This window comes from Anoplopoma fimbria, chromosome 2 (assembly GCF_027596085.1).
Source record: "Anoplopoma fimbria isolate UVic2021 breed Golden Eagle Sablefish chromosome 2, Afim_UVic_2022, whole genome shotgun sequence".
In the NCBI taxonomy this organism is placed as follows: domain Eukaryota; kingdom Metazoa; phylum Chordata; class Actinopteri; order Perciformes; family Anoplopomatidae; genus Anoplopoma; species Anoplopoma fimbria.
In genome coordinates this window covers 24,047,637-24,075,172 of record NC_072450.1, presented here as the reverse complement: position 1 = coordinate 24,075,172, position 27,536 = coordinate 24,047,637, and the positions used below count along the sequence as shown (strand labels likewise).

Genomic DNA, 27,536 nt, shown 5'->3' with positions numbered 1-27,536 from the left:
ATGCGTGTGCCTCTGCCCTTTTTCCAGAGGAAATATGTGCGTGATTCCAACTGTCACTGCGGATGACACCAAACTTCAACATAGGGTTAGGGTTTCATGAGCTCAACTTTCATTTCTTGTCATTTATCATGGAGGGAAATGATCAATACCAACACATATCACCACAGCTATGATGATAAAGATAATATCTTGATAGGAGAAATGTGACGGTTGATGGGGCTACACTGCGGTTGCAACAACGTGACGCTCTTCCTTATGTTTCGCTTTTCATCATCACCCAATGTGGTTTCACATGATTGGGGAAATGTTCCACTCAGCAGGACCAAGGCTTTAACGACGCTCTTGCATGTGTTCTGTTGTGCTGCGCTGCGTGTCATCATGATGGTGAAAGTACTTCTGCCCTCTCTGATTTTACTCCTTGCATCATTAACAGGTAAGTTAACTTGATATGTTGTTTGAGATAGACAGATAGACGGATAGATGGATGGCAGAACTCACTCATTCAGAACAATGTAACCTTTATTTTTATAATCAAATTACAATTATTGATGCATGTGTAAATCTGGTAAATGTAGAGGTATTTTGTGATTACATTCTTTATTTTTAACCTGAAACTGCAAAAATAACTATTAACTAAAGTCGTCAAATAAATGTAGTGGACTAAATCGTGCAAGAATGGCCTCTGAGTAGAAATATAAAGTAGCAGAAAATGGATATACAAGTACCAGTATTTGAGTAAATGTACTTGACACTGCATGGCCAAAACCACTGAAACATAATGTAGTCATTATGTAGTCAATACAACAGAATGTTTCTATACACTGTGGCATGCAGATGTGATCATAATAGATATCAAACATTTCCAAATCTTCAAATGCATTCTATTTGCTTCTATTGTTGCACTGACCACTGCTGACTTACAGAAACTTGACTCATTTTCCTTCACAGTAAAATCACAAAACTAAAATTGCACATAGAAATTAGGAAGTGGTAAAGAGCCCCCATGTGCTTTCACAACGGTCACATCCGCCAAGCTCATGCTGTTCCACAAATTATCCAGTATGAGGCACACCAAGTGTAACTATCAACTTTCTTTAAATAGCAAATCTGCATTCATGATTAGAGATATTCTCTGACAGGTTGACAGCAGCCAATTGTTAATCAACAGAAATGTGGATAAGGAGAGAAAAAAAAAAACTTTCAATCTATTCAATATGTGAATAGAACAGTTAGCCAACTAATCAGTGTAATCTGTGGGAGTTGTGGTGAAACTCCGATAACGAATGAATAACACAGATGAAAATGACAAAGTGTCAGTGAGGTCATTAACCTCTCTGACTACAAGGTTCAAGGCTCAACACCCAGAAGGGGAACTAAAGTTTTTTAACCAAAAAAAAGAACACAGACAACTATTTAGTAAACTCTTTATGACAACACAACCAAACTTTGATGCTCAAATGTCGCTTGGATCTAGTTCAAAGACGGGTTAAAAATCAAGCATCCAACCCATTTTGCTCATAAGGACCAGCGCAATAGACAAATCCCTTTGTGTGCAATCCAACTTGGGCTGGAAGCCAGCTCTCCGTTGGTACTGATTTTAACCAGCCTCATGCGAGTTCATGTTTTAGCTTTGAACACTAAAATGAAATAAAATTTGTGACACTCATTTGCAGGCGTGTGTCCCTCGAAAACCAGCCAAGAGTATGTCAAGGCAGGTGAGATGGTGGCGCTCTTCTGCCATCATGACAGAGGTTCTAGTCACGGTGATGCCGAAGTGATCTGGACCAGTTACACCCCCCAGGAGATGGATCTGACCCACATGTCCTCAGCTGAGCAGAGTCAAATGGGGTTGCTGGTTTATGGGAGGAGCCTTGTGATTCTCAATGCTTCTGTCAACCATCAGGGGAATTACTCATGCTCTCTGGGGTAAGGTCCAGCCGGTACCACCATGATACTGACTTTGTTTGATTTAATAATATCTTGAAATTATGTTTCCCCGGCATACCTTACAAAACGCATTGACACTATTTCGGATTTCATACACATTTCAACCCTACAGACCTACTTTGTTAGGTTTAAGCAACCAAAGTACTTGGTTCACTTTGGAGGGAGACAAACAGCCGTCCCCCTGCTGATAGCCCTGAGATTTTGCTCTCATTTGAAACTTGCAGTTTCGTTTTATAAGAATGTATAGGACTGACATATTTGCAGGCTCCTTAAACAGGATGTAGAATTGCTTTTTGGTGCTTTGGAGATGAATTTAGATGTAAAGTGAATACATAAGATACTTTGTTTTCTCAGTCGAGTTGCGATGATTTCAAAGATTACAGTATTGAAATGGCTTTATAAACAGCAAGCTGGTAGTTAGCAGACAGTAGCCTCATCACATGTCAGGGAACGCCTCCTTGGAAGTCTGCATTTTAAGACCAAATCCATCATGATAGGAGAACAAAGCTGTTCCGTGAAACTGTTCACATTGAATTATTGTCAGTAACTTGTATTCTGGAAAAAGAAATGTTGAGTTTCATAATACCAATACTTGTTCTTTGATGACATGACAGGAATGGCAGCAGGTGGAGCTGGTTCAGGCTGACAGTTTACACAACACAGAGGGAGGAGAGGACCCAGTACCCTAGAACATGTTCCACACAAGAGGCCTGCGAATTGAATTGTCCTGAGGTAAACGTACCTGCTGTAAACACCCCCAATATTACCAGCAACGCCATTATATGGCACAAGGTTTGTAAACACAGCTGATTTTTGATTGTGAACAAGATTTGGTTGTGAAAAATAAAAAAACTGCATGTATAACTTATTTTTTCATCGTGTAGGAGGGCGAGTCATTGCCAAAAGACGACCACTTCTCAAGTGTGGAAGAGAAAGACCACGGTGTCTACATCTGTACCAGATCTTACCTGTATTATAGACAAATATATAACATGACCTTTACAGTGGTGCTAAAAATCAAACCAAAGGGTGAGAAAAGAGCAGTTTTCTTTCTTCTTATGGTTAACTTCATATGTTAGGTGGGCAGAAAAATGTAAAGTGTTTTCTCCTTTTTTTTTTGAACAGAAAATCCAGAGAAAGTCTCAGTGATCACTTCACCACACAATGATGTATTTTATGTAGATTTGGGTGAGCTTCAATCTTGTATTGTGGACACAGACTCTTGAATATACATACAAGCATTTACTATCTTTCCAATTTACTAATCTTTAATCTTGTGAAAAACTCGGCTTTTTCTAGGCGCACCAATGGTGATTGATTGTGAAGCTGTTACGGATCCAGACTTTGGCGAGCTGTTCTGGTACGAGAAATCCAAGGTGCAAATGAACAACAGCTTTCCGGTTTTCTACAATTACACACGGTAACCACCTCACACAACTAAGACTGGAAGTGGAAATGTTTAAAATGGCCACATGAACACTGGACACACACACAACATAGCTTGTCTTTCTTACTTTTCTTTCCATTCCAGTGTGAGTAATGGTGCAGAAATAAAAATTAAGGCATCTCTAGTCTTTAAAAGCGTGTCACAGGAGGATTTATCAAAGAGTTACACCTGTAAACTGGAGTCTGCATTTGGACCCTCAAGCTTCGTCACCATCACCTTAGCCCAAAAAGGTATACAATATAAATGGATAGATAGAGCTTCGGCTTTGCCTTTTTAACTATTGTATATGGTTGTTGCCAGCAGTGTATCGTAAAGCTCAACCCCAGATCAGCTGATGATGCTGGGATCCACTAAATTGCTGCCCCTCTCTTAACCACACAATCTAATTAGGTATGACAAATGGATGCATTAAATTATGTTTTTCTTTTTAAATGGGGCTGCTAATGGTAATCATGTTTGGATTTATGAACGAATCGTTTAGTCTTTCAAAAAAATGTCAGAAAGCCTTTTTGTGCCAGCTTTCATTCAAATTCAAGTCACTACTACCATTGATGAGTGTTTAAATGAACATTTTAATAATAATCGCCATTATGTCCCCACAGCTCGCCCTTCTTACGTTTCCCTGGCTCTCTGCATTGTCGGCGTTATGGTGGTGATGGTTTTGACAGTAGTTATCTATGTGAGGTTCAAAATTAACATCACTCTTTTCCTAAGAGACACTCTTGGCTACCATAGCCACACCTCAGGTGGGATTCATATTTACAGTTCATTTTAGCAAACAACTCATGTTTAAGAAGCACATATGTGGACATTATGACAGAAGTGACAATGCTCTTTGTTGTTTATTTAGATGGAAAGAGCTATGACGCCTTTCTGATGTGTTACAAGAGCGACACAGAAGCAGGACTAAATGAACATGACAGAAAATGTCTGGAGAGTGTTTTGGAAGAGAGGTTTGGTTACAGTCTCTGTCTTTATGATCGGGACGTCTTACCAGGGAAAGGTACGTTCGTAAGACATACTCTCAAAAAATCTACCTAAAATCTTCATGAAGTTAATAATTATCTGAACTCTGGTTGGTTGCAGCTGCAGCGGAGGCAGTGCTTGAATGTATAGAGCAGAGCCGGACGGTGGTTTTGGTTCCTACCTCTCCAGATCCTGGTCCAGGATCTGGCCTGCTGAGTGCCATCCATGCAGCCCTTGTGGAGCGGCAGACTCGCTTGGTTTTCATCCAAACTGAGACAACAGAAGCATCTAGCTCTGGTTCGGTACCGGAGGCCTTGCAGCTTCTTAGCGAGGCTGGAGACTGTGTCACGTGGAAGGGCATGAGGTCCATGCCGCTTTCCTCCTCCTTCTGGAAGCAGCTACGATATTACCTACCGGCCCCGCAGCAGGCGTCAAAAATAAAGCTTTTACCTTAGACAGTCTAGGATGTTACGTCATGCCAGAATGATTAACTTTTATTATATCTGTTTTCAGATTTGACTTACAAATACAGTATATAAAAAAAATACCTATTAGGAAAACAGATTTACTGCTGAAGACGATCTAATTCTATTTTTGAACATTTAACTTAAGGTCCCTGTGGCCGATCCACCCGGTCACAGCTTTTTTCTGTCCTGGCCCCACAGTGGTGGAATGAACTCCCCACTGACGTCAGGACAGCAGAGTCGCTGCCCATCTTTAGGCGCAGGCTGAAAACTCACCTCTTCAAGAAGTACTACCCGGAGCCTTCCTCGTAGCACTTATTGCATTCGTATTAGTTGTTGCACTTACTGTATTCGTATCAGTTCGCTGCACTTATTAAATTTGTATTTGCTTACTGCACTTATCCTATTCGTAGTAGTTTGTAGCACTTACTATATTCGGATTAGTCTGTTGCAATTATTGTTTTCGTAGTAACTTGCCTCTGCACTATACTTTTGCTCTGGCTTATGCTTTGAGATGCTTGTTTAAGAAAGGAGATGCACTTATGACTTCTGGTGACTAGTAGTTCTCTTGAATACCTATGTTGAATACACTTCCTGTAAGTCGCTTTGGATAAAAGCATCTGCTAAATGACTGTAATGTAATGTAATATAACTTGTCAATCTAACATATTGCATTGTTGAATTGACCTCCACATGTTTCCTTATTAGTATGATAGTTGACACAAAGACATGTAAAGTTATTATGAATGTAATGTAAAAATGTATGTTACATTTTGTTACAACATTAGTATATGCACGGTTACATCAGTACACACTGTTACTACTGACAAATCCAGAAATTTCCCACTAATGTTTTCTCATGGAAGGTGTTGCTTTTCACAGTGGCTCATTAATTGAAATCTCTGTTTAAATTTTAATGTAGTAACTGGATTTCTTTTCTTTATTTTTCTAAGTAAGTGTTCTGTGTGAAACATTGAAATACATTTGTTTTAATATCTGTGCTGCAGTTTTTACAAGTGGCCAAATGAATGCTTACGCTTTTTCATAATGGATGTGTCACTAGACCATACTTATTGCTTATTTGCAAGAATTAACAACAACAAAAAATAAATAAATATCTTCTTCTTTCCAAGAGTGCCATGAAGAGATCAATACCACTTTACCTCCTCACTTAACCTTACTTAGCATAAAGACTGGAAATAACTTACCAACACCTTCAAAGCTCCCTAATTTAACACATTGTGTCTTGTTTGTTTATTATTGTATTTTGGTTTCAGTGTGCAGCATCCCAGAGGCTAAATGTTGGTTCACAGACATGACATTGATACAGAATTTCTCATCTCAAAGAGAATACTTTTGTTTTCAAAATAGATTTTCTGCGCTCTTTTGACCAAAACATTATTTTGGCAGCTTTAAAGAACAGGTACATTTTTTTCAATACACAGTGTATTACTATGTTTTGCTATATTGAAAATATTGAATATTGATAATTTTACGAGTCACACATTTTTTTTCATATATGCTTTTCCCCCTGCAGCAGAGTCAGCAAGTCTATGTTAACTGTGTACACCAGACTAATATGTGAAATGATTCAGTCATGGTACTTGGTGTTTGTCTGTATTAATATAGAGCTTTAATATAAATATAATATACCAAAATCAGTGTAACATCTTATAAAATATAGTATGGGAAATAATGATATAGTATGAGATATGACATGAGACAAGGAGAAAGGTAGAAAAATAGTTGTTATATGTATTTATATATATTGTATGGTACACCATATAGTACAGGCAAAAGCAGACAGCAGATGCAGCAGAGAAAGAGATGGTGGAGAGGAGGTGTCGGCCAGAATATGTGGTGAGATTAGAAACCAGGCCAGTCAAAGTACAGGTGTGTCCCAGAAAATCGGGGTCTTGACCACTTACCACAGCGTAAAGCAGCGAGCACTGTGCTTTATGATTCTAAATTTACTCTCAGAATATGTTTGTCTCTCTCTTTTGTAGCTAAATTTGATAATATCAAAAAGCATTGCTTGTATATATCTAAATGTCTGTTTTTCTTAAAATAACTTTTGTGTCTCCCATTGTCAGTGCATCATACTAGCTTAGTACTTGTATTTGTTTTGCTCAAAATCATGAGAACTAAAGTTTCCTTCCACAACCCAATAAAAAAAACACCTAGTTCACATAGGAAGTGGCTTGCAATTTACAGGAACACAACATTAGAGCAGCTTCTTGTGAAATCCTTTTCAAATACAACCAAACAGGAAACTGTACCAACTACTACATCTACATGTCCTGTGATAATGTTGCAGTTCATGTTGATGGAGATGACGAGCAAAAAACCACAACGATGGTAAAATACCAAGAACACATAGTGTTACACAGAAAAGATGCTCAAATGTAAAGGGAGCCTCATTTCATCTACATCCTGACTGAAATCGTCAAGCGATGTTAACAGATTAGGTACACAGGATGCAAACTGGATATATTCTGTTTTTTTTAATCTTTCCCATTTTCTCAGAAGGATGCTGTGTGGGAAACCGTCAAGAGAAAAGAACGGGTACTGTGCTTTTTAAATTGGGTTTAAAGGGGAGCATGTATGTAATTGTTAAGGTTGTCCTAGACCTGTTTATGTCTGAAACAAACACTACTCTCTATAGGTCTTCAGCGAGATGCTACACAGCAGCACTACAGAGCTGTGGAGGGGGAAATGTTTATTATGCCCTGCAGCGAGTCTGTGACCCGGCACATGAACGTGGTGTGTTCAAGGACCGGAGAAGGAGCTGAAGCCACGTCATTCGTCTGCGGGAGTGAGTTCCCAGCGGAGGCAAAACATTCTGGAAAGTACACATGCAGGTAAATAATCATGTTTTAATCCCCAAATGTGTTTTTCACTAATGCAGTAATTCACTAAAATATGATGTATATGATAATATTTTAAATATGGTATATTTATTAAGGGACTGGTAGATTGAAATTGTTTCAAGCAAGTCTTAATTCAACACTCACATGCCTATATGAACAATGAAACAATAATAATGACCAATATTGCTTAATCTTAGCTGTGGAGTTCAAAATCAAGTCCCAAGAAAACACAAAAATCCTAATCTTTGTCATCCTACTCTATTCATTATGTGTTCTTCAACAAATGTAATACCATTTTGCTTAGGAGATGATGAAGCCCTGGTATTCAATTGATATTATCGTTAGCGCCAATGTCAGGTTGTGTGATGTCAGGAAAATGAACCGTTGATTTGCTGCACACTTTATATAATAAAGGCTAAAGTCTAAATAAAGTCCCAAATTATTGTCAAAGTCTGTTTACAGTTATTAACCACTAGTAGCACTATGGAGAGATGTTTTTCTATATGGGACCTGTCTTGTTTGTTCACATCAAGAATGTGGTGATACACAGTCCTCCCAAAGGTTTCACACTGTTCCACTGACCTACAGGTTACCCGCCTAAAATGCAGCAATTTACCAACACAGCAATATTTAGTTTCAGGTAATTTTACATTAATAAAAACATAGTTATCAATAGTATATTCCATTTCGGCCAATAGCTCCCCCGAGATCCTACACGCTGGCACTTTAAATCTAAAGTTCACGTCTCGAGTCTGACATCAGTCAAAGTCGAGTCCTCACCTCTGGTTACTAAGTCTGCAATTAATTAACAGCGTCATTGCCATCGATCCACATCTGAATCTTAATAGTAAAGATATTGGTCTGTTTTGTTTTTTCTTTTCTTTTCTTTCTGGTATACATACCAAATTCCGATTTTCTTTTTGTGTAAACAGCATGTCAACTTCTATCAAGTGTTCATTTCTTTGCTGTCCAGTGGCAGCAAGCTGTTCTTCCACTTACAGGTGGTGAAGAGGTCAGAGTTCAGTCTTGGATGCTTCCAGCCTGAGGAGAACAGTGTAGAGCTGCGCGTGAATGTAGGTGGGAATATCTCCTGCCCAGGTCTCAACTGTAGTAGCAACACACATGTCATCTGGTACAAGGTGAAGAATACACATGAACAGGATTATACGTCTCACTATGGAAACATATCAATCACGTCAAAATCTCACAACAAGTGTGCTTTCTTACAGGGTAACACAAATTTGTCTAAGCCGAAAAGAGCCTCCTGTCAGAGGAGTGGGTGGTTATATCTCTGCCAAGTCAGTGAATATGACACTGGTGTATATTACTGTGATCGGCAAATAAGTGAGCAGGGAGTCATCTGGACCTTCAGGAGGGCTGTTAACGTCACAGCCTTACGTGAGTGCTTTGTGTGTGTCGCTGTTTGTGGTAGAGTTTAAGTATGCTATACAAATAAATACATTTTATTTTATTTTATTTTATTTTATTTTATTTTATTTTATTTTATTTTATTTTATTTTATTTTATTTTATTTTATTTTAATATCACAGTTATCCCCTTGGTAAAGCCATGGTACACATGAAACACCACCAGTGGACCTGTTAACATGCTAGTGTTAGCATTTAGCTCAAAGTACAGCTGTAGTACAGACTCACAGAGACAGAAGAAGGGGCTTTTATGCTACAGGGGTAAAACTGAAGAAGGAACCATGTTTGAGGTGTCCTGTTAATAAGCTGCCAGCCAATTAGAGATGAGTATTGTACTTGGCCATGTTATAATTTAAATGAGGACCCAAGCTACTTAACTAAATAAAAAGAAGAAAAAACTACTACAATACATTAAGAACAAAATAAGTTTAATTCATTGTCGGAATACACACATAGAAATGATCTATCCCACATTTTTAGATCTTGTTACATACTCACACAGGTGTTCTCATTAGCATTCTTTGTCACCCACTCTTACACTCAATTGTTTATTTGAAAAGATATGTGTATCAATTATATATGCCATGGTCAGATATTCTTTCAATAGTATTTAAACCTATTTTAAACATAATTGCCTTTTCTTAGAATTCTAGTGAAAAAGGATTGCAGGACATGTATGAATACAATGAGGGATGTTAACACCCTTTACTACAAACCACCATTTGCATGTTGTTTTTCCAGACACATTTTGATAGACCTTTTCAAAATAGACCTTTTGATCAGGTTAAACAAACTTTTTATCAGGTCTGTGTAAGCTTCAAGAAGCTACTCAAATTACAAAAAATAAAAATAAGCCTTTGCTGAGGAACTCACTACTTCATGATGTTTTTTCACATTTAGTACAAAGGCTAAAGTAAAATTGTTTATGAACACTCACCCTTGCTTACCCCAAAAGACACAGGCTTTCTCCACAGCAGGTGGTTAACTGCCTGTGTGGTTACTGCAATCATTGCCCTGATGTGCAGGATGGCATGCACGCTTAAAAGCCACAACAATGAAAGTTTTCCATGATATTTGGTACAGACATCCATGTCCCCCTCAGATATAATTATTTTAACTTGGGTGCTGATGTCTTTAATTTAATGCCATCATCAGGTAAAATTGTAGCTAGTTCAATACCAAATACCTGCAAAACTGTAGTATATCGACCTCTGCTGTGCTTTGTGTTTAGTGCTAATTTGGAATTGTGGGCATATTAACAAAGGTGTTAACCATAGTAAAATTTATACTCATTTAGTATCAGCATGCTAGCTTTATAAATGTGAGCATGTTTGCATGACATTAGCATTTAGATCAAGGCTCTGCTGGCCCTAAGTAGAGCCAAACAGAGCTGGTGGCATGACTATATTAGTCTGAAATGCAAACCTCTTCAATCCTTTTTAATATATGTTTTTCATTTAATAATGACACCGTAAATGCATACATAAAAAGGAAATTCATAATAATGTATTTTTAACTTTGTCTCTTTGTTTGATTTGTTTTCATTTAGGCATTTTAAATCTTTCATACACAACTTACCAAGGCATTTGTTGAGTGTCTTATTGATTTCTCTCATCCTTTGAAGTGTTTTGTCTTACATATGGGTGTTGCTGTGTGTCAAAGCAAAGTTAAGATCTGATTTGTACAGTATGTATGTTTCTCAGGCACACACTGAATTAAACCGATTTGATGCTGTACTATCTGCCTTTATTTCCCACGCCCAAACAGCTGACAAAGCGAGTTACCCACCCAGGATTATTAATCCCAATGGCAACATAACAGAAAAAGTTGAGCTTGGTAAGTGTGTGCAAATGATATGACATGATCCCACAGCTGACTTAATAACTCATTCAGATGGTTTTGAACTGCCTTTCTCGGAGCCATATCAGCTGTATGAATGTTAAAAAAACCATTCAAAGTTGATACTTGATTACAGTATACAGCAAGAGTTCCAAGAGTTGTTTGCCCGCTCAAAATTAGTTCTTATAGTTATAATATATATGTATGTCATTCTTAATGCTCAACATGTTGCTGTAGTTTATACTTAGGCTACATATATGCCCTGATAATGACATGATGGTCTCACCTTTGTCTGAATGACCCATTTGTGCATCTTACAATTTGGTATGATGATCAGACATCAAATTCCAGTATCACTTGTATCATGACATTGAGTGTTAAATTATAATGGCCAATGTTTTTGTACCCGTTGTAGGTCGGTCACACACTCTGATGTGTAAAGTATATTTTCCTTTTGAGAAAGAGTTTTCGCGGGAGGTGCTGTGGTACATGAATTACGATGGCAACATGGAGAATATGATTCTACTACCAATGGAGGAGCCACAGTGAGTCGCTGCAGTCCCTCTATCAAAGTCTTTCATTATGCAGCGCCAGTGTTTGCTCGTTAAAATTTTGACAAATTGTAAGGATGATGATTCAGCTTAATGATAATTATTCCTTAGGATGCAACGGAGCTGACATTCTTCCCTCTGATTCAGACAGGAAAGAGTGAAATTTACAGAGTACAAGGTCATACGAAGAGCCATCATTAAACAGGTGACTCCCCAACACTTAAACCACAGATATACCTGCACCGCCGGCAATACTGTCGGGAACAGCAGTGTCACCATCCGGTTGAAGGAGAAGATTAAAGGTACTATTGTTTCTATTGTCACCATTATACGTTGTATTCATACAATAATTTGTCATAACATTGTAACGTTGCAGTTTAAATAAACCTCATATTGCTAAAACTGATAACGTTCCATTTAATTCGATGAAAAAATGTAACCAATCCAGTGAGTTGTATGGTGAAAGCAACTTTTCACACATAAGGGCACTGACTTATACCTATTGGGAGTTTGAAACATTAGTTTTAATTTTTCTGCAGGCAATGATTAAAGCTGAACAAACCCATAATTTATACTGAAAGGGATCACTCTTATGAATCCACAGATATTTATAACTTGACTCACTTTCAGCTCAAGAGTTTTCGGTTTCATGACCTGCAACTGCCACTGGTTCACTCTGACTGCTCTCATCAGCATTGTTTTCATTGTGTTTTTTTAGCAAAAAGCTCAGATAAACCGACTGTATACCTTCTACCAAATGGTATACTGGCAAAGTTATAAATTGTCTAGTGAAGAAAGTGGTGTAAGTGGAATCCAAAAAAGAGCTAAAAGGAGAGGGAATATTGGACACAAACATGACTATAAATGGATTCTAATATTGCTCTGTGTCTGCTGGATATTTAATCAGTAACTGTTTGCCAAAAAGTTCACCAAATCAACTTAATAAGGTGGTAAAAATTCAACTTTGTGTTTACACCTCGAACACTCAGGTCCATTATTGCTGCTTTAAAGACACAACAAAACTCAATGTGCAAATTTTTGACTGGGTTTCAGTGAGATTGCTGTCGCTGGTTGGGTATCCAGTTGCTTCTTTGCTGTTGGTAGCTGGAATAGGAATCTTTTTACATGTGAAATGGCTGGAAATACAACTTATCTACAGATCCCACTTCCAACATGGAAAACATGGAAAACATGATGCAGGTCAGAATGCAGACAAACAAACACGCTTGTCCACACACATGCACACACACAGGGCTGTGTTTTCATGATTTTTGGGGAAATTGCATTGACTTACATTCATTTCCTGGAGAGACCAGAACACTTACCATAACCACCTCCAGCTTAATCCTATCTTTTACCCTTACCTTACTGTAAACCTAACCTTAAACCAAGTCTTCACCCTAAAATCTTTATGATTTACATTATGGGAATGTGCATTTGTCCCCATGATGTCCCCACAAAAAAGACGAGTCCCAACAATGTGATTGTGTAACCAGATGTATGTCCCCACAAGATAGGTCAAACATACACACACACACACACACACACACACACACACACACACACACACACACACACACACACACACACACACACACACACACACACACACACACACACAACACACACACACACACACACACACACACACACACACACACACACACACACACACACACACACACACACACAATATCGAGCAGAATCTCAAAGGCAGACTCTTGCATACTCTCGCATTCTGTCCGCAACTCCTCTTCACAGGATGTGGGTTAACTTCCAGATAGAGCTTTACCACAAAATATATATGGCATTTGAATTTAATTGATTCAAACCTACAAAACATGACATTAATAAAGTAACTTAAATATAATCATAATAATTAAAAGTCCTTATTTAAATTCACTGTATGTGCCTCAAAAAATGTAGGTAGGACACTATGATATTGCACTTAATGTGGTCACAAAAACCAAGATTACAATCTTATCACACTCTAATCACTTCATCAAAGTGATATTACACTTGCACTTGGAACGAAAATACATGCAAGAATCCAGGTTTTAATTTCTGTTTTGTGTTTCTGTTTCAAAATTGTTTTTTCACCTCCACCGCCGATCAGATGAGAAAGAGTTTGATGTGTTTCTGTCGTATACGTGGAGCCCTCCATCAGCAGAGGTTGAGGGAGTTTTGACCCTTTACTCCCAGAGAGGACCTGACAGTGATGAGGAAGGTAGGCCAATGTGTTCAGGGACTGATAACTGGATTTTATTGTCATGTAACTACACTAGAATTGTAAATTAGCAAGGACTTTTATTTGCAGCATGTTTATCCAGCATAGACCCGCTGAACACGGAGGAGGATAAGTCCACCCAGAGGCCACTAGAAGTGCTGCTCCCCCAAGTGTTAGAGGACCGGTGGGGGTATCGCCTCTGTCTGCTGGAGAGGGATGTGGTTCCTGGAGGAGGTCAGAGAATGAGTGTGTGTGTGTGTGTGTGTGTGTGTGTGTGTGTGTGTGTGTGCGTGCGTGCAGGTGAAGGTGTTGACTGCAAATGTTCATGATGCTTTCTGTTTTGTCTTGCAGCATATACAAGTGATGTGGTCCTTGCAATACAGAGGAGCCAAATGCTTATCTGTCTCCTGTCAGCTGACTACCTCTCCGACAGCAATGCTGTGTTTGTGCTGGAATCGGGAGTCCAGGTGGGAACTACATTTCACAGAAAGCAGAAGACAAATGCCACTTTCATGTCAAATCTGATTTATGATGATTTATTTTATAACTACAAATTTCCAGCTTCTGGGAAGTGCCAACTTTTCTGAAAGCTCTGATATGTGCGACTAGGCGCTTCATTATATGGATTTGCCAGAAAACTAAACAAATATGGACTCCTCACATCTGCCTCTGTCTTTCAATGTAATTAAGGCCAAAGTGATATGGTTTTATACTGTCCATGCACATTATTTTAATCTCCACACGCAAATGAAAACGTTTATCCCACATGACATGAACATGGCATAAACAGAACGCCAGTGGTGACAGTGGAACTAGAGTTGTTGAAAAATAACAAAAGTCTGTCTACTCCATAAAAGTTAACAAATAAGGAGACCTACTGTATCTTCCAAGGGTATCGGCAGGATTTACACATAATTAAAATAAATAAATAAAATAATATTAGACCGTTTTCATACTACAGAATACAATTTAATAGCTGTTATGCTTTCATACTAGCCAAAGTTTGAAAGTGTGATGGAAAACCAATAAAGACGATATGACCTAGAATTGGAATTATTATTATTTCTTTGTACTTCCCAGCAAGACATTACAATAATTCCTAACATTAATTATTACTTAATTGCAACCACGATTCATACAAGGGGATAAAATCAATAGATAGATTAAATTCAAAATGATGACCTTTCACAGTAAGTTTTTGCTTAAATTGACACTTTATTCTGCCTTGTGAGACAATGAATCTCCTAGCCACTGTAGCTTGCAGTAGAGACAGTGTTTGTTACAGATATGTTGGCACTGACTGAAACTCAACAGTGTCCTTTTATTTTGCCAGAAACTGTTGTCTTCTGGTTTGAGTTCCCAGCAACATAAAACCTAAATTAACTTCTCAAATAACTGCATTGGTTTCCTATTATTGATTTACTTACATCAACTGAAACCAGTAGCTGCGTGGATGGTAGGAAAATCTGTGTTCTGTGTTGTGTTGATTGGTAAAGTTTATCTTTGATGACAAAATGTGTATGATTTTAAACCACTGATTTGCTACTCCATATATTTAGGCTTTGCTGCAAAATTCTACCTTCAAACTCCTGCTAATATGGACCAGTAGAGCCTCAGCATCCCTCATCCAGCCGGACTCCCCGCTGCCCACGCTGGTCCAAAGGGCCTTGAAGGTGCTACCCAGTCTGGATTGGACCTCAGGCAAACCCGCCAGAGCCACCAGCAAATTCTGGAGGTCTTTGAGGAAGGCCATGCCTGATCAGAGAGTGAAGCTGGTTTCACTCATGCAGAACCAGACACATTTTATCCTAACATGATGTACAGCGTTTTTATTTTACAATGCAGCCTCTTACTGCATTCTGCTCACTAGTGCTGTTTGCCAGCCAGTGGAAGACATAAATGAACAAATGTATCAATGTAATGTCCATAATGGTAGGATTCAAAATCATAAAGTATCATTTTCAAATGAAAGGAAAAAAGTGAGTCACCCTTTGTACCATGCACAGGGCACTCAGTGGAATATACTCTTATCTTTAATTTCCATCTGAACCAAAAATAAACTTTTAGTTTAACAGTGCAACATAATCAATTACCTATCGACTCTAAAATAATTAAAAATAATGAATATAAAAGAGGATTTGTACTACTACTAAAAGATGGATGCTATTACCAATTTTCCTTTAAGAACCTTTGATGTGGCTGTTTCTATGTAAGTTTAAGGAGAGAAAACTCCTTAAACGTAGTTTAAGTAGTTCATGTATTGTACCAGCAGACATGTCAGCAAAAAACATTTGACACATATTCATCCCTCAATTTTTTTATTTGACTTTTAATTGTGTAATGAAGAGAGTTGTTTGATGAGACAGGTTGTATCACTGGATGTGATTAATTTGTGAAAGCACAACAGTCATAAAACCCACGGAGGGAGTCAGAGTTTATATTTTTGATTTAGGGAATTTTCCAAAACGTGTCAGGCACAGGAGACGTCACCACATTTATCCGAACTAAAAGGATTGGGGTAATATTTCAGAAGTTTGGGCTTTCTGAAGTTAAAAAGGCAATGAAAAGTTTTATTGCTAACCTGCATTGTAACCTGCCAGAAATAATTTAAAGGGACAGTTCCCTCCAAAACTAAAAATGTGTTTTTACTTGTAAAGCTATTATAAATCTATATTGCTTTGGTGTGAGTTGCCCAGTGTAGGAGGTATAAGCCATAGAGAAATCGGTCATCTCAAGAAAAAATGGCACTCTGCTTATTGTGCTCAAAGGGCCCAAAGAAATCTAGTTCAAAAACTCAACAGTAATGTCTCTTTCTAGAAATCACGACCCGATTACTCAAGATAATACATAGACCTTACTGTGGGGAGTTTATCATATAGGAACTATTTTCTTTCTACCAAACTACACCCACAAACCTCATAACCGAGCAGAAGGAAGTATGCATCTATACTCGAATTCTGAAAAGAGATATTGCTGTTGAGTTTTTCAAATGTATTTTTTTGGCGCTTTGATCAACACTGACAACCGAATGCCATATAGTACAGTTATATTAGAGAACAGGCAGATAATTCTACGGCCAATATCTCCAAAACTAGGCAACTCACATCTAAACAATGTAGATTTATTAATAGACCTACAAGTAAGAGGGAGAATATATATTTATTTTTGTTTTGGGGTGAACTGGCCCTTAAACATGACTGTTAGCAGCACCCTGGTAACTATGTGACGGCTGCCTTCACATAGTTGTCAACTAAAAACAAATTAGCAGTCCTTTCATTTGGAACAAATAAAAAAAAATTACAGACACATTTTTTTGACAGATTCCATAAAGCAGACAGAAATAAAGCATTGAGCAAGCAAAACCAGAAACACTGGCACAAAGGTCAAACAAAATAAACTGCCCATGAGGTGGCACAGCTGGTGAAAACAAAAGGTTTTACATTGATGCCGAGAAACGAAATACAACAACAATCCATCTGTGCGTCGTCTTAGCCGCACATTCACATTAACATAACCCTTAAACACACACTCCTATTTGTGTATTTAAAAATAAAACATTATCACAGTTCTATGTACGTTTTTATACAAATATTTGACAAGCGACACTTGCTCAGGACCAACATCCAACCAGCTTCTGGTAGGAACAAGCATGTCACAAAAGGGGAATGAGGGCACTACGGTGCTAGATTTAGTCATTATCCAGCTGAAAACAACCGTATAATTCTGCACAGTTTAAACAATATTCCGGCAATTTTGTTTGTCCCATATCTCCATCCCCCTACTCTGCACCTCTCGTCACAGAGGGTTGACACACTGGTACCTCTCCTCTCAGTAAGCGTCAGCCGGTAGTGGTTTGAAACGTAAACGTGGGTTCAGTCACTGAGTATCAAAGGCTTAAAGTATTCCTCATTGCATGTCCACACAGCTGAGAAGTTGTCAAAACCGAGGGTACAGTGAGGAATCATTTGAGCCTTCATAGATATCTCCATGACATGGTTTAAACTATACAAAATCCTCCATTACTGACAAAAACTGTGGCAGTCATTTACAATTTGTCTGCTTGGGACTTCATCTTCCTCTCCCAAAGTTTTTGATGATCAGAGAAACCCTGCTTGCCCTTGTTGAAGGAATTAGGTCCCGCAGATGTTGGTGTCTCCCTAAAAAGATAGCAGATTGATTAGTCATGTCACTAATAACGTAATGTAAAATTTGGCATTTACTTGAAAAAACATTCAAAAGCTGAATGTTTTGATTAAAGCAGAAGCTGACGGAACAATTGTAAAGTACACAATTTATCTGTGTGGTGATACCTGCCAATGTTCTTCATCCTCATCTTTGCTTCTGGGGGCATCTCTTCAGGTTCACTCTGCATGGCATGCAAGAGTTTAAGTCAGCCTCTACATGTTTGTTTAAGGACTTGTACAAATATGATTTTACTGTGTTTGTGCGCTCTTACGTCATCATCGTCTTCGTTAAAAACAGCGGCCAGCCCTAACTTTTTAGGAGGAACTGACGGTGCAGGCTCTTTGGGTTTCTAGAACAGATAGGACATATTGAAAAACAAAAAAGCATCACACCTCTTCACTCTCTTCATAAAAATGCATAAGAAAAGACACTTAAACTTATCAAATACGAGGTTTTGCAGCTGGTCTTGACTTAATGGATAAATGTATTCATTTCATCGATGAACTTATTAATAATTGTTTCAACACCACTGACAATGACGGTAACATTCACACAGCAGGCTATGTGTTCAGGCAGTCAACGCTACACACTCACTGTTGCTCCAAGTTTGATAGATATGGGGTTCGACTTCTTCCCCATCGGACTGCTCATGCTAAAGCCTATCTTGGAGACTTTGCGGGGTGCTGGTGGGTCCTCTGGGGACTCGTCCTCATCTTCAGGTGCGAGATGCTGGGATTTGCGTTTGACCGCGGTCCCTTCTCCTCCCACAGTGCTACAAGAGACAGGCTTAGTTTTCACTCTGTCCCCCTCCTCCAGCGGCCCTGCTTGAGGCAAGACAACTCAACAAGGTGAACAGCTGTTTCCTGGGAACTTGAGAATAATAAAAGCTATCACCTTTACCTCGCTACGTTTCTTGCCATTAACTAACCACAGTGAACTGAAGTTCTTACTGTTGTATTATTAGTAAAATAATCCCCATAAAAGTCCCCCGTAAGGGCTGTGTGTGAAGAAACTATGTGCAGTGTTATGGTTTGAGTTTACCCATGAGTTACAGTACCAGTCAAAAGTTTGGACACACCTTCTCATTCAACTACTTTGAAGAATGTAAAATATAAAACATATTCTGGTTTGTTGAGCATTTGTTTGTTTACCACATAATTCCATATGTGTTCCTCCATAGTTTGGATGTCTTCAATACTAATCTACAATGTAAAAACAAATAAAAATAAATAAAGAAAAACCATTGAATGAGAAGGTGTGTCCAGACTTTTGACTGGTACTGTACATCAATGAGAGCAGGTCACGTGGTCACTGTTATTAACCTGTGCTAGCTCAGTAGCTAGGCTAAAGCCAGGTTAGCAAGCTAACAAGACACATTTCTGCTGCAAGCCAGTCTTTGCTTTGTAACTGTCTAAGGTTAGCATTAACTGTAGCCCCGTAGTCACTGCCCGCCGCTTTAACATATCCAAATAAAGGTCGTTAACACACATTAATCTGTCACCTCGCGTTAGCATTAGCTAGCAAACGATACGTAGCTAGCACTAGGTTAGCTCAGTGGATTGTACGGACGTCTCCTCTGTCTGACATTAACACGTTTAATGGATAGGCAGCATTCCGAGCTAACGCTAAATACGTCCTATTTCTCAACCACATGTACACTTTGAAACAGCACAAATATCACCTCCGTCGTCGGTGCCTCCTCTTCTGTTATGCTCGTCATCCGCCATCACTTCTTCTGTGAACAGTTCCGGTTTACGCCACTACGGCCCGCGAGCGCTGTGTGGCGAACACGCTCCGGAACAGACCGTTTATTAGCAGAGAAGAAGAAGAACGACAGCACCATCTATACCATGGTACTATATATATATATATATATATATATATATATATATATATATATATATATATATATATATATATATATATATATATATATATATATATATATATATATATATATATATATATATATATATATATATATATATATATGTGTGTATATATATATATATATATATATATATATATACATATATATATATATATATATATATATATATATATATATATATATATATATATATATATATATATATATATATATATATATATATATATATATATATATATATATATATATATATATATATATATATATATATATATGTAGTACCAGTCAAAAGTTTGGACACACCTTCTCATTCAACTACTTTGAAGAATCTAAAATATAAAACATATTCTGGTTTGTTGAGCATTTGTTTGTTTAGCACATACTTCCATATGTGTTCCTTCATAGTTTGGATGTGTTCAATATTAATCTACAATGTAGAAACAAATAAAAATAAAAATAAAGAAAAACCATTGAATGAGAAGGTGTGGATCAAGCAATATAATTATTTTTATTAACAGGATTAATGGCCGCACAGGAGCGTGTTGTGGGGTATCGTGTCATCTCTGGTACACACTCCGAGGTGAAGGTGGCGCTGGTGCAACCTGCACGCTGGCTGTCAACCTCATTTAAAAGCCACGAAGAAGAAGACAAGGAGGAAGAAGATGGAGAATTATGACAGTAAGCTAATTCTGTAAACAGACAGCTAGCTGGTAAGAATAAAGACGTAAAGCCACCATTTATAGCGTTAGGGTTGTGATGTAGAGCTGTTCACTGTGTTAGGTAATCAATGACAACCACACATCGAGGGGGAAAACGTTTTAAATCGACGTTTATGTGGCATTTTGGCACTGGTAGCCTGTAAACTGCTAAGCTCATGTCAGGTGATGCAGGTGTGCTGTGTGAGCGTTTGTTGACACTGTGTAAGCTGTCGTACCATATGTTTCTCTACAATGGAGCCAAAGGTTGTCGCGCAGTTTGCTTTCAACAATGAATGTTTCAGCTAATAAGTGGCATTGCACTGTTTTCTGTACTTCTCTGGCTGTCTTTCTCCAATAACTTTGTATTTGTCTTTGTCCTCTCCCAGGCCCTTAAAAGCTTGGTGTTAAACAATGTACCAGTCAAGATGGGGCAGACCCTGTGCATATGCTCCCGTGGCTCGATCACCATTGATAACAAAAAATACTACTTTGTCCAGAAACTAGACGAAGGGTAAGATAACAATTTGAAGTGTGATGATATTTGATTTTTTGTTGTCAACTAAATATATATAAAACGCATCACTGAGCTGACTGAGATGACATTTATCTTCATTACATTAAACGCAGGCACTGAAGGTGATTTAACGTCAGTCCTTCATATACTGTCCCTGATACACTTAACATAAACTAGCAATCCAAGTCCACAAAAAGCACTATTTATCCCTCTTTGAGGACCATCTTTGATACATGTAGTCCTTGGCTGTTACGGGAAATGAATTAGACTTTTAAAGAATTAAACTCCAACCCCTCGATTCAAATCTCTCTGTGTGTCCTCTCCTAAGGGGCTTCAGTTACGTTGATCTGGTGGAGGGGGCAAAGGATGGGCGGTTCTACGCCTTGAAGAGGATCCTGTGCCATGACCGTGAAGGCCATCAGGAGGCTCAGACAGAAGTGGAGATGCATCAGATTTTTAATCACCCCAACGTCTTGAGTCTGGTTGCAAACACCTTTGTTGATCGTGGAGGCAAGACTGAAGCCTGGTTACTTCTGCCTTACATCAGAGTAAGTTGGTGCGGCAGTTAATATGACCAAAATATCCCTGGTGGAAATGATCTGATTCTGATATGTTGGTTTGTTTGTGTGAACAGAAAGGCAGTCTGTGGTCTGTTTTGGAGAAGCTAAGGGACAAGGGGAGCTCAATGCCTGAAAAACAAATTTTGCATATCCTGCGTGGCATCTGCTCTGGACTCAAGGCCATTCATGAAAAAGGCTATGCACACAGGTAATCTGTCTCCACATACACAAACTTAAAAACAAACATTTACCAGCATAACGACCCTTGTGCTGGCTTGGAGTGCCACACCAGGGTCTTTTTGGATTCCTGGAGTCTTTTCTGATCATAGTATACACACTGCACTTTGTTCAAAAAGCAGAATCCATCTGTAGAGATATCGGCTCACGGCTTGTTAGCTACAGGCTAATATATATTATGTCTTTCTTCATAAAGTTATCCAAAACATAAATACCTGTTGTTTTGAATACATTCTCTATTGGCACATCGTTCCATACATTTGAATGCTATGCATCTGCATCTCTTTGACAGAGACCTGAAGCCCACAAATGTGCTTCTGGATGAGGATGACAGGCCGCTTCTGATGGACCTTGGCTCTATGAACCGTGCCAGGATTGAGGTAAGGCCACAGAGGCTTTGAAGAAATTGTTAGATTGTAACGATAACTTTAGAAGCAATGATTGTATTTGTCAAAGCCCAAATTAGTTTGATTTAAGCCTGAGATCTCTTTGTTCTTTATTCAGCACCAAAAGCAAAATTGATGTGTTGTTCGTGAGGTTGGATTCTTACTGTGTAAGAACAGAGTGAACCACTTCTACTATTTCTTCTGTGATATGTTAAAGTAATATTTCAGTATCTTTTAGTTACAAGAAAGTTGTTATAAATGTAAGACCAAGGGGTGCAAGCAAGCAAAGACAAATAGCAATAGTAGGTCATTTCTAATCACTTAACTGCAATAATAGTTAAAATAGTTTTTTCTGTCTGTAAATATAATATTTCAGTTATTGTTCTACTGTTTTTTATTGCTTATTTATAACACTTGTTTTTTTTATTTTCATTTTTTATTTTTATCTTGTCTTTCTTTACTATGTCTCTTGTGTGCACTTTACCCTATGCTGCTGTAAGCCTGCAAATTTCCCCGCTGCGGGACTAATAAAGGATTATCTTATCTTATCTTATCTTATCTTAACATTTAGTGGAAACTGTCAAGACTCACCATTCTTGACATTATTTTAGAAAGAACTTCCAGATATCTACCGCTAGATGGCAGAGTTTTAATGCCAATAAACCACATCAATATCATGCTGATTCATTTCTCAGATACAGCTTTTAACTTTCCGGATGTTTAACAATGTTTACAGAGATGTAACAAGCACCAGCCTTAATCATGTTACTTGGGGTTAATCTTAAAGCAAAATAAATTCCAAAGTTTTCTGCCTCGAGGAAATTTCTTAAATGCTTCAAATAATGTGGGTTGCTCTGTCTCACTTTAGAGCATTTAAACGGTAGAGCTTGTACAAGTTTATCATGATCCTGTACATGTTGCGTCGGAAAGTTTATTTTATCATATTTGTGGTGTTGTAGCTAACAACATGAATGTGCCCCTTGAAACACTTATATTGTACTTATGACATTTTGCTGTTTTGCTTTTTCCTCTACACAACGGACATAATTGCAATGGATAAGTAACTTTACATGTATTAAGCTAACACTTTATCCAAAGAGACTTACAATAAGAGCTTTTAACCATGCAGGCACAACCCCAAAAAGTGAAGGAATCAAGAATTTTTCAAGTATTGCAATATAAAAAGTATTTACATAACAATTTAAGAGTGTTAGGCAACCTTCCTGCTTTTCTATTCATCTTCATCTACATTAGGTCCTCTACATGTTTCTTACCCTGTGATGAATTTAATGAAAATGAGTTAATTTCAGGTTAGAGGAACCAGAGAAGCCATGACCATACAGGACTGGGCAGCCCAGCGCTGCACCATTTCTTACAGGGCTCCTGAACTCTTTAATGTAGAGAGCCACTGCGTTATAGACGAGCGCACTGATATCTGGGTAAATGCTTTTCTTCATTCTCTTTGTACATTGTGCTTGTTGTGTTCTTAAGGGATGTCTCTGAAACCAAGCGCTTATTCTACTGTGGAATATTTGCTGACTACTTCTTTCTCTCGTCTTTTGATGTCTTCTCATTCTCTTCCAGTCACTCGGCTGTGTGCTTTACTGCATGATGATGTTGGAGGGGCCGTATGACATGGTATTTCAGAAGGGGGACAGCGTTGCCCTGGCTGTCCAGAATCCAGTGACCATCCCACAATCTTGCAGGTCAGCTATAACTTCTATTTACAGTGTTACTTTAAGAAAGTTTCCTTAGGTCTCGGTGGGTGGGTTGTGTGTAAGTCAGTATGCTTTGATGGAATTTCTTCAAATTTAGCACACATGTCCACTTGGACTCAAAGATGAAATTATTATTTACCTAACAAAAAAGGTTTTGGGCCGTAACTCAAGAATGCATATGCTAATTATGAAAATTTCTCACAAATATCTAATAGGATAAAATTATAAAGTGTTGGCATTTTGGACATACATGAAGGTAAACTGCAACTTGAATGGTTGGCAGAGGCATACAACAGCACAGGGATAACTCTATTTTCCATTTAGATGTTAAACAAACTAATTGCAAGTAGGTGATTTTAAGGATTAACTGTAAACTTTAACTTTTAAAATCTGCTCTATACATAATTCAGAGCATATCCATTGCCTCCACATGGCGCTCAACATGGAGATGGCTGAGCAGGCAGCTAACAGAACTAACAAAGGCAACCATGCTGACCGAGTTTACAGTGCACTTAAATGCATGCGTGCCTGCCCTGCTATGTCAGCAAAGCACAGAGAAGCTCAGTATACAACGCACAGAGAGCAAAGGAGAGCTACTTAATTCTCTGCTCAGGTAGCCATTACTCCAGCTGCAGCTGAGTTAATGTGAGTCAGAGTTTTTCCGTTTTAGGTCGTTTCTGCTGCGTATAACCTCAGCTCTGTCCTGGAAACCTCGCTTCCTGTTCCATTTTGTGCAAAATAACAGATTTCATATTAAAAATGATCCTGTGATTGGTGGTAATGATGCACGCTTGTGCTTCAGTTTGAAAGTCACTTATAAAGGTCTGTTTAACGAATTACAGATCATACTTAAGTTCTAATTAGTTTTTTGTTTGTCTTGTGCCTAGCTACTCGCAGGGCCTGCAGATGCTGCTGAGCTCCATAATGGTGTCAAATCCCCAGGAGAGACCCAACATCCACTGGGTTCTTGACCAGGTACATGACCTGCAGAGTTGCAGCCCCAATACCCAAACCAACATGGTCTGATCTTGCACGGTGCACTGGATGTGGGATCTTGGAAACCTTTGCACACTTAAATGAGCGTCTATTACTTTGAGCTTAATAATATTTCCTTTATTTATTGACTTTAGTGTAAAAGCCTAGGTGCAGACTTTCACTCTTGGCAACAATTAGTTTGAATGATCTAATCAAGCCTGCGTATCCCAGTGGACTCTTGTAGGCTTCAACTGAAGAATTTTGAAAGGCCCTGCAATATAATACATAATGCTTCTCATAATTAACTGGTTTTACCTTGTACCCGCTTTCACGTCATTCAATGTGAAGCTGGAGCTAGCAGCCTGTTATCTTAGCTTAGCATAACTACTGGGAGGTGGGGGAAACTGCTAGCCTTCTGAAACTCTGTTGTTATAATGTTATGTCTTTTTTTGTTTAATCTGTACAAAACCAAAATGTAAAAACACAAAATGTTGGTTGTGTGAATATAATGTGTTAGTGAGCGTTAGAGGTACTGGTATGCTGATTTAGTTACCTTTGGACACAGCCAGGCTATCTGTTTCCTCCACCTCCCAGTAGTTATGCTAAAATAAATGTCTTCTGGCAGTAGCCTTAGCAAAAAAAATGATTTCTAAAGATTCCTTAAAAAAAAAAAAAAAAAAAAAAAAAAAAAGAATCCGTTTTTGTTTTTAAAAGTTTGAATTAAGTGCATTATTAATAAGAAAAGGGAAAATGTAAGCGCTTTGCCAAACTTTCCAGTGTGTGAAAGCTACCTGTGCTCAAAACATATCAGATTTCATTCCCTACCTTGAAGGAATATGGTCCAGTTACCTTTAATTTGTTCATTTTGATTCCTCAGTTTTGTGTGTGTGTGTGTGTAACATATTGTGGTTACACATGTGTGCTGTAACCAGTGAAATACAACTACGCCTTCAGTTTTCCTCACACCTTCACTCTACGTGTGTAGAGTTAAATGGCAGAGTCCTCCTCACCTGCAATGCTGCATTTAAACACACAGAGGTGCTCCACCATCACAGACCCCTGCTCCACATATCAACATGGTGATGTTTCTCTCTGTTTAGTTGATAGTGTGTGAATGGGTTCTTTTGTAAAACACAGCGAAGAGAGTGTGCTTGCATGAAAGTAAAAAGAAAGGGGTCAGTCAGTAGTACCATAAAATAATAACTTTCAATCAGTTTAAGGAATGACGTGTTTTTATTAATTAAGTCAAAGCCATCGTCATATTATTTCTGCCATTGCAGTTTAGATTTCACTTTTCACTGTATGGTCTTTTTAGTCATTTTTTTCCCCATGACAACTCTGCTTGTGTTAAATTCTGGGTTGCCTGTTGTGTGAATGTGGTCTCACACTTTTGTTCTCTCAGGGTTCACCCACATCTCAAAGGGCCTGACAGAAATGGTACCATTTTAATAGCATTATTAAATAAAATAATACTTTGGGCATTTAAGTTAAGATGAATGCTTTTGTGACTCTGTAATGCGGTGATATTTGCAAGAACTAAACATATCCTTGGTAGTTAACTTCTACAGTTAATTGTTGGAATGGTTATTGGTATACTGTTTAAATATATTATCTTTTTATTGCCAAGTTTGGATTTGTCAGATGACTTAGAATTTTTGTGTTATTGGCGAGCTGATACGGACATCATGCAGCTGGTAAACTAAGGGTTTCTTTAAACGTACTGATGAAGTTCACTGATATTAATAAGTAAGAGTGTGTTATTTGATTATGGAAAATGTTGTTGAAATTCTGTTTCATCTTTTATTCACTGCACAGTAAAGGATAAAGAATCATTATATATGTAGCGCTCTGTATACACCTTTTAATATAATTTTGAAATAAAACCACATCCTTCATTAAAAAGTAGTTGGTCAAGAAAAATTTGTGAATCAATACTACCGTTACCTGTATTGTTTAGTCAGCATGATGTAAACAATATGGACAAAAGTATTTAAACGGCACTTGTATTTAGTTGGTTCAGCTGCTTAAAATCAAGCAGACAGCTCAGAAGTCTCCATCCACAAACATTTGCAGTAAAATAGGTTGTACTGAAGATCTTAGTTACTTAAACCTGGCAGTGTCATGGGAGGCTTTCCAATAAGTCAGGTCATCAATTTTCTGCCCCGCTCTCAGTGATGGTGGAAGTATTCAGATTTTTAACATGGCTTAAGGCAGTAATACTGTAGTATAAAATATCCATTGCATTACGTTACGTGAAAGTATGTAAGTATCAAAAGCTAAAATATTCATAATTCAGAAGAATTTAGAAGTGTTATGTATTCTATTACTGCATTATTACTACGTTATTATAACTGATAATAGATGTTTAAGTTACATTTGATTGTTGTAGTTGGTTGAGGTCATTTTTACTAGTTAATTATATATAACAGAGCATCATCATTTAGAATCTAATGTTTTTTTAATGTATTTTTTAACTAAACTACTTCTGTTTTTGGGGCTGAGCAGAATTATAAAGTTGCATGAAATGGAAACAGTATTGTACACAATTGTATGGAGGGACAGTACTGGAGTCATTTTAGGCTACTTAGTTTAATTCCATCGCCTGCTAGATTTGCTGTCGGGTGTGAAGGAAAA

The 27,536-nt window shown here is 38.0% G+C and overlaps 4 protein-coding genes across 8 annotated transcripts; 3 read left to right on the top strand and 1 right to left on the bottom strand.

Moving 5' to 3' along the window:
* The first annotated feature begins 171 nt into the window (after positions 1-171).
* LOC129099659 (interleukin-18 receptor 1-like) lies at positions 172-6,261 on the top strand. Its single transcript, XM_054608987.1, has 10 exons — positions 172-433; positions 1,674-1,926; positions 2,562-2,739; positions 2,832-2,976; positions 3,073-3,135; positions 3,247-3,367; positions 3,479-3,624; positions 3,997-4,140; positions 4,245-4,397; positions 4,481-6,261. The coding sequence occupies exons 1-10, from the start codon at positions 214-216 to the stop codon at positions 4,813-4,815; spliced, it is 1,758 nt and encodes a 585-aa protein (XP_054464962.1). The 5' UTR covers positions 172-213; the 3' UTR covers positions 4,816-6,261.
* An 842-nt stretch (positions 6,262-7,103) lies between these two features.
* Positions 7,104-16,031, top strand: LOC129106246 (interleukin-18 receptor accessory protein-like). 2 transcript variants are annotated; one of them, XM_054617628.1, is made up of 13 exons: positions 7,104-7,182; positions 7,351-7,389; positions 7,490-7,685; positions 8,668-8,833; positions 8,924-9,092; positions 10,889-10,957; positions 11,376-11,505; positions 11,659-11,813; positions 12,565-12,711; positions 13,628-13,738; positions 13,829-13,972; positions 14,090-14,205; positions 15,298-16,031. In XM_054617628.1, the coding sequence occupies exons 3-13, from the start codon at positions 7,540-7,542 to the stop codon at positions 15,553-15,555; spliced, it is 1,611 nt and encodes a 536-aa protein (XP_054473603.1). In that variant the 5' UTR covers positions 7,104-7,182; positions 7,351-7,389; positions 7,490-7,539; the 3' UTR covers positions 15,556-16,031. The 2 variants fall into 2 exon arrangements, with proteins under 2 accessions (XP_054473603.1, XP_054473596.1); XM_054617621.1 differs by lacking the exon at positions 7,104-7,182 and having other exon boundaries at positions 7,198-7,389.
* An 8-nt stretch (positions 16,032-16,039) lies between these two features.
* On the bottom strand, positions 16,040-19,722 carry LOC129106259 (PEST proteolytic signal-containing nuclear protein-like). 2 transcript variants are annotated; one of them, XM_054617641.1, is made up of 5 exons: positions 19,605-19,722; positions 18,518-18,747; positions 18,195-18,272; positions 18,049-18,104; positions 16,040-17,895 (listed from the first exon to the last, which is right to left on the bottom strand). In XM_054617641.1, exons 1-5 carry the CDS (start codon positions 19,648-19,650, stop codon positions 17,784-17,786), a joined length of 522 nt encoding a protein of 173 aa, XP_054473616.1. In that variant the 5' UTR covers positions 19,651-19,722; the 3' UTR covers positions 16,040-17,783. The 2 variants fall into 2 exon arrangements, with proteins under 2 accessions (XP_054473616.1, XP_054473624.1); XM_054617649.1 differs by having other exon boundaries at positions 18,518-18,744.
* Positions 19,723-20,410: 688 nt separating this feature from the next.
* stk16 (serine/threonine kinase 16) lies at positions 20,411-25,580 on the top strand. 3 transcript variants are annotated; one of them, XM_054614731.1, is made up of 8 exons: positions 20,411-20,492; positions 20,899-21,023; positions 21,355-21,574; positions 21,661-21,794; positions 22,116-22,203; positions 23,520-23,648; positions 23,794-23,915; positions 24,815-25,580. In XM_054614731.1, exons 1-8 carry the CDS (start codon positions 20,487-20,489, stop codon positions 24,951-24,953), a joined length of 963 nt encoding a protein of 320 aa, XP_054470706.1. In that variant the 5' UTR covers positions 20,411-20,486; the 3' UTR covers positions 24,954-25,580. The 3 variants fall into 3 exon arrangements, with proteins under 3 accessions (XP_054470706.1, XP_054470715.1, XP_054470698.1); XM_054614740.1 differs by having other exon boundaries at positions 20,458-20,524; XM_054614723.1 differs by lacking the exon at positions 20,411-20,492 and adding an exon at positions 20,599-20,776.
* Positions 25,581-27,536: the final 1,956 nt, after the last annotated feature.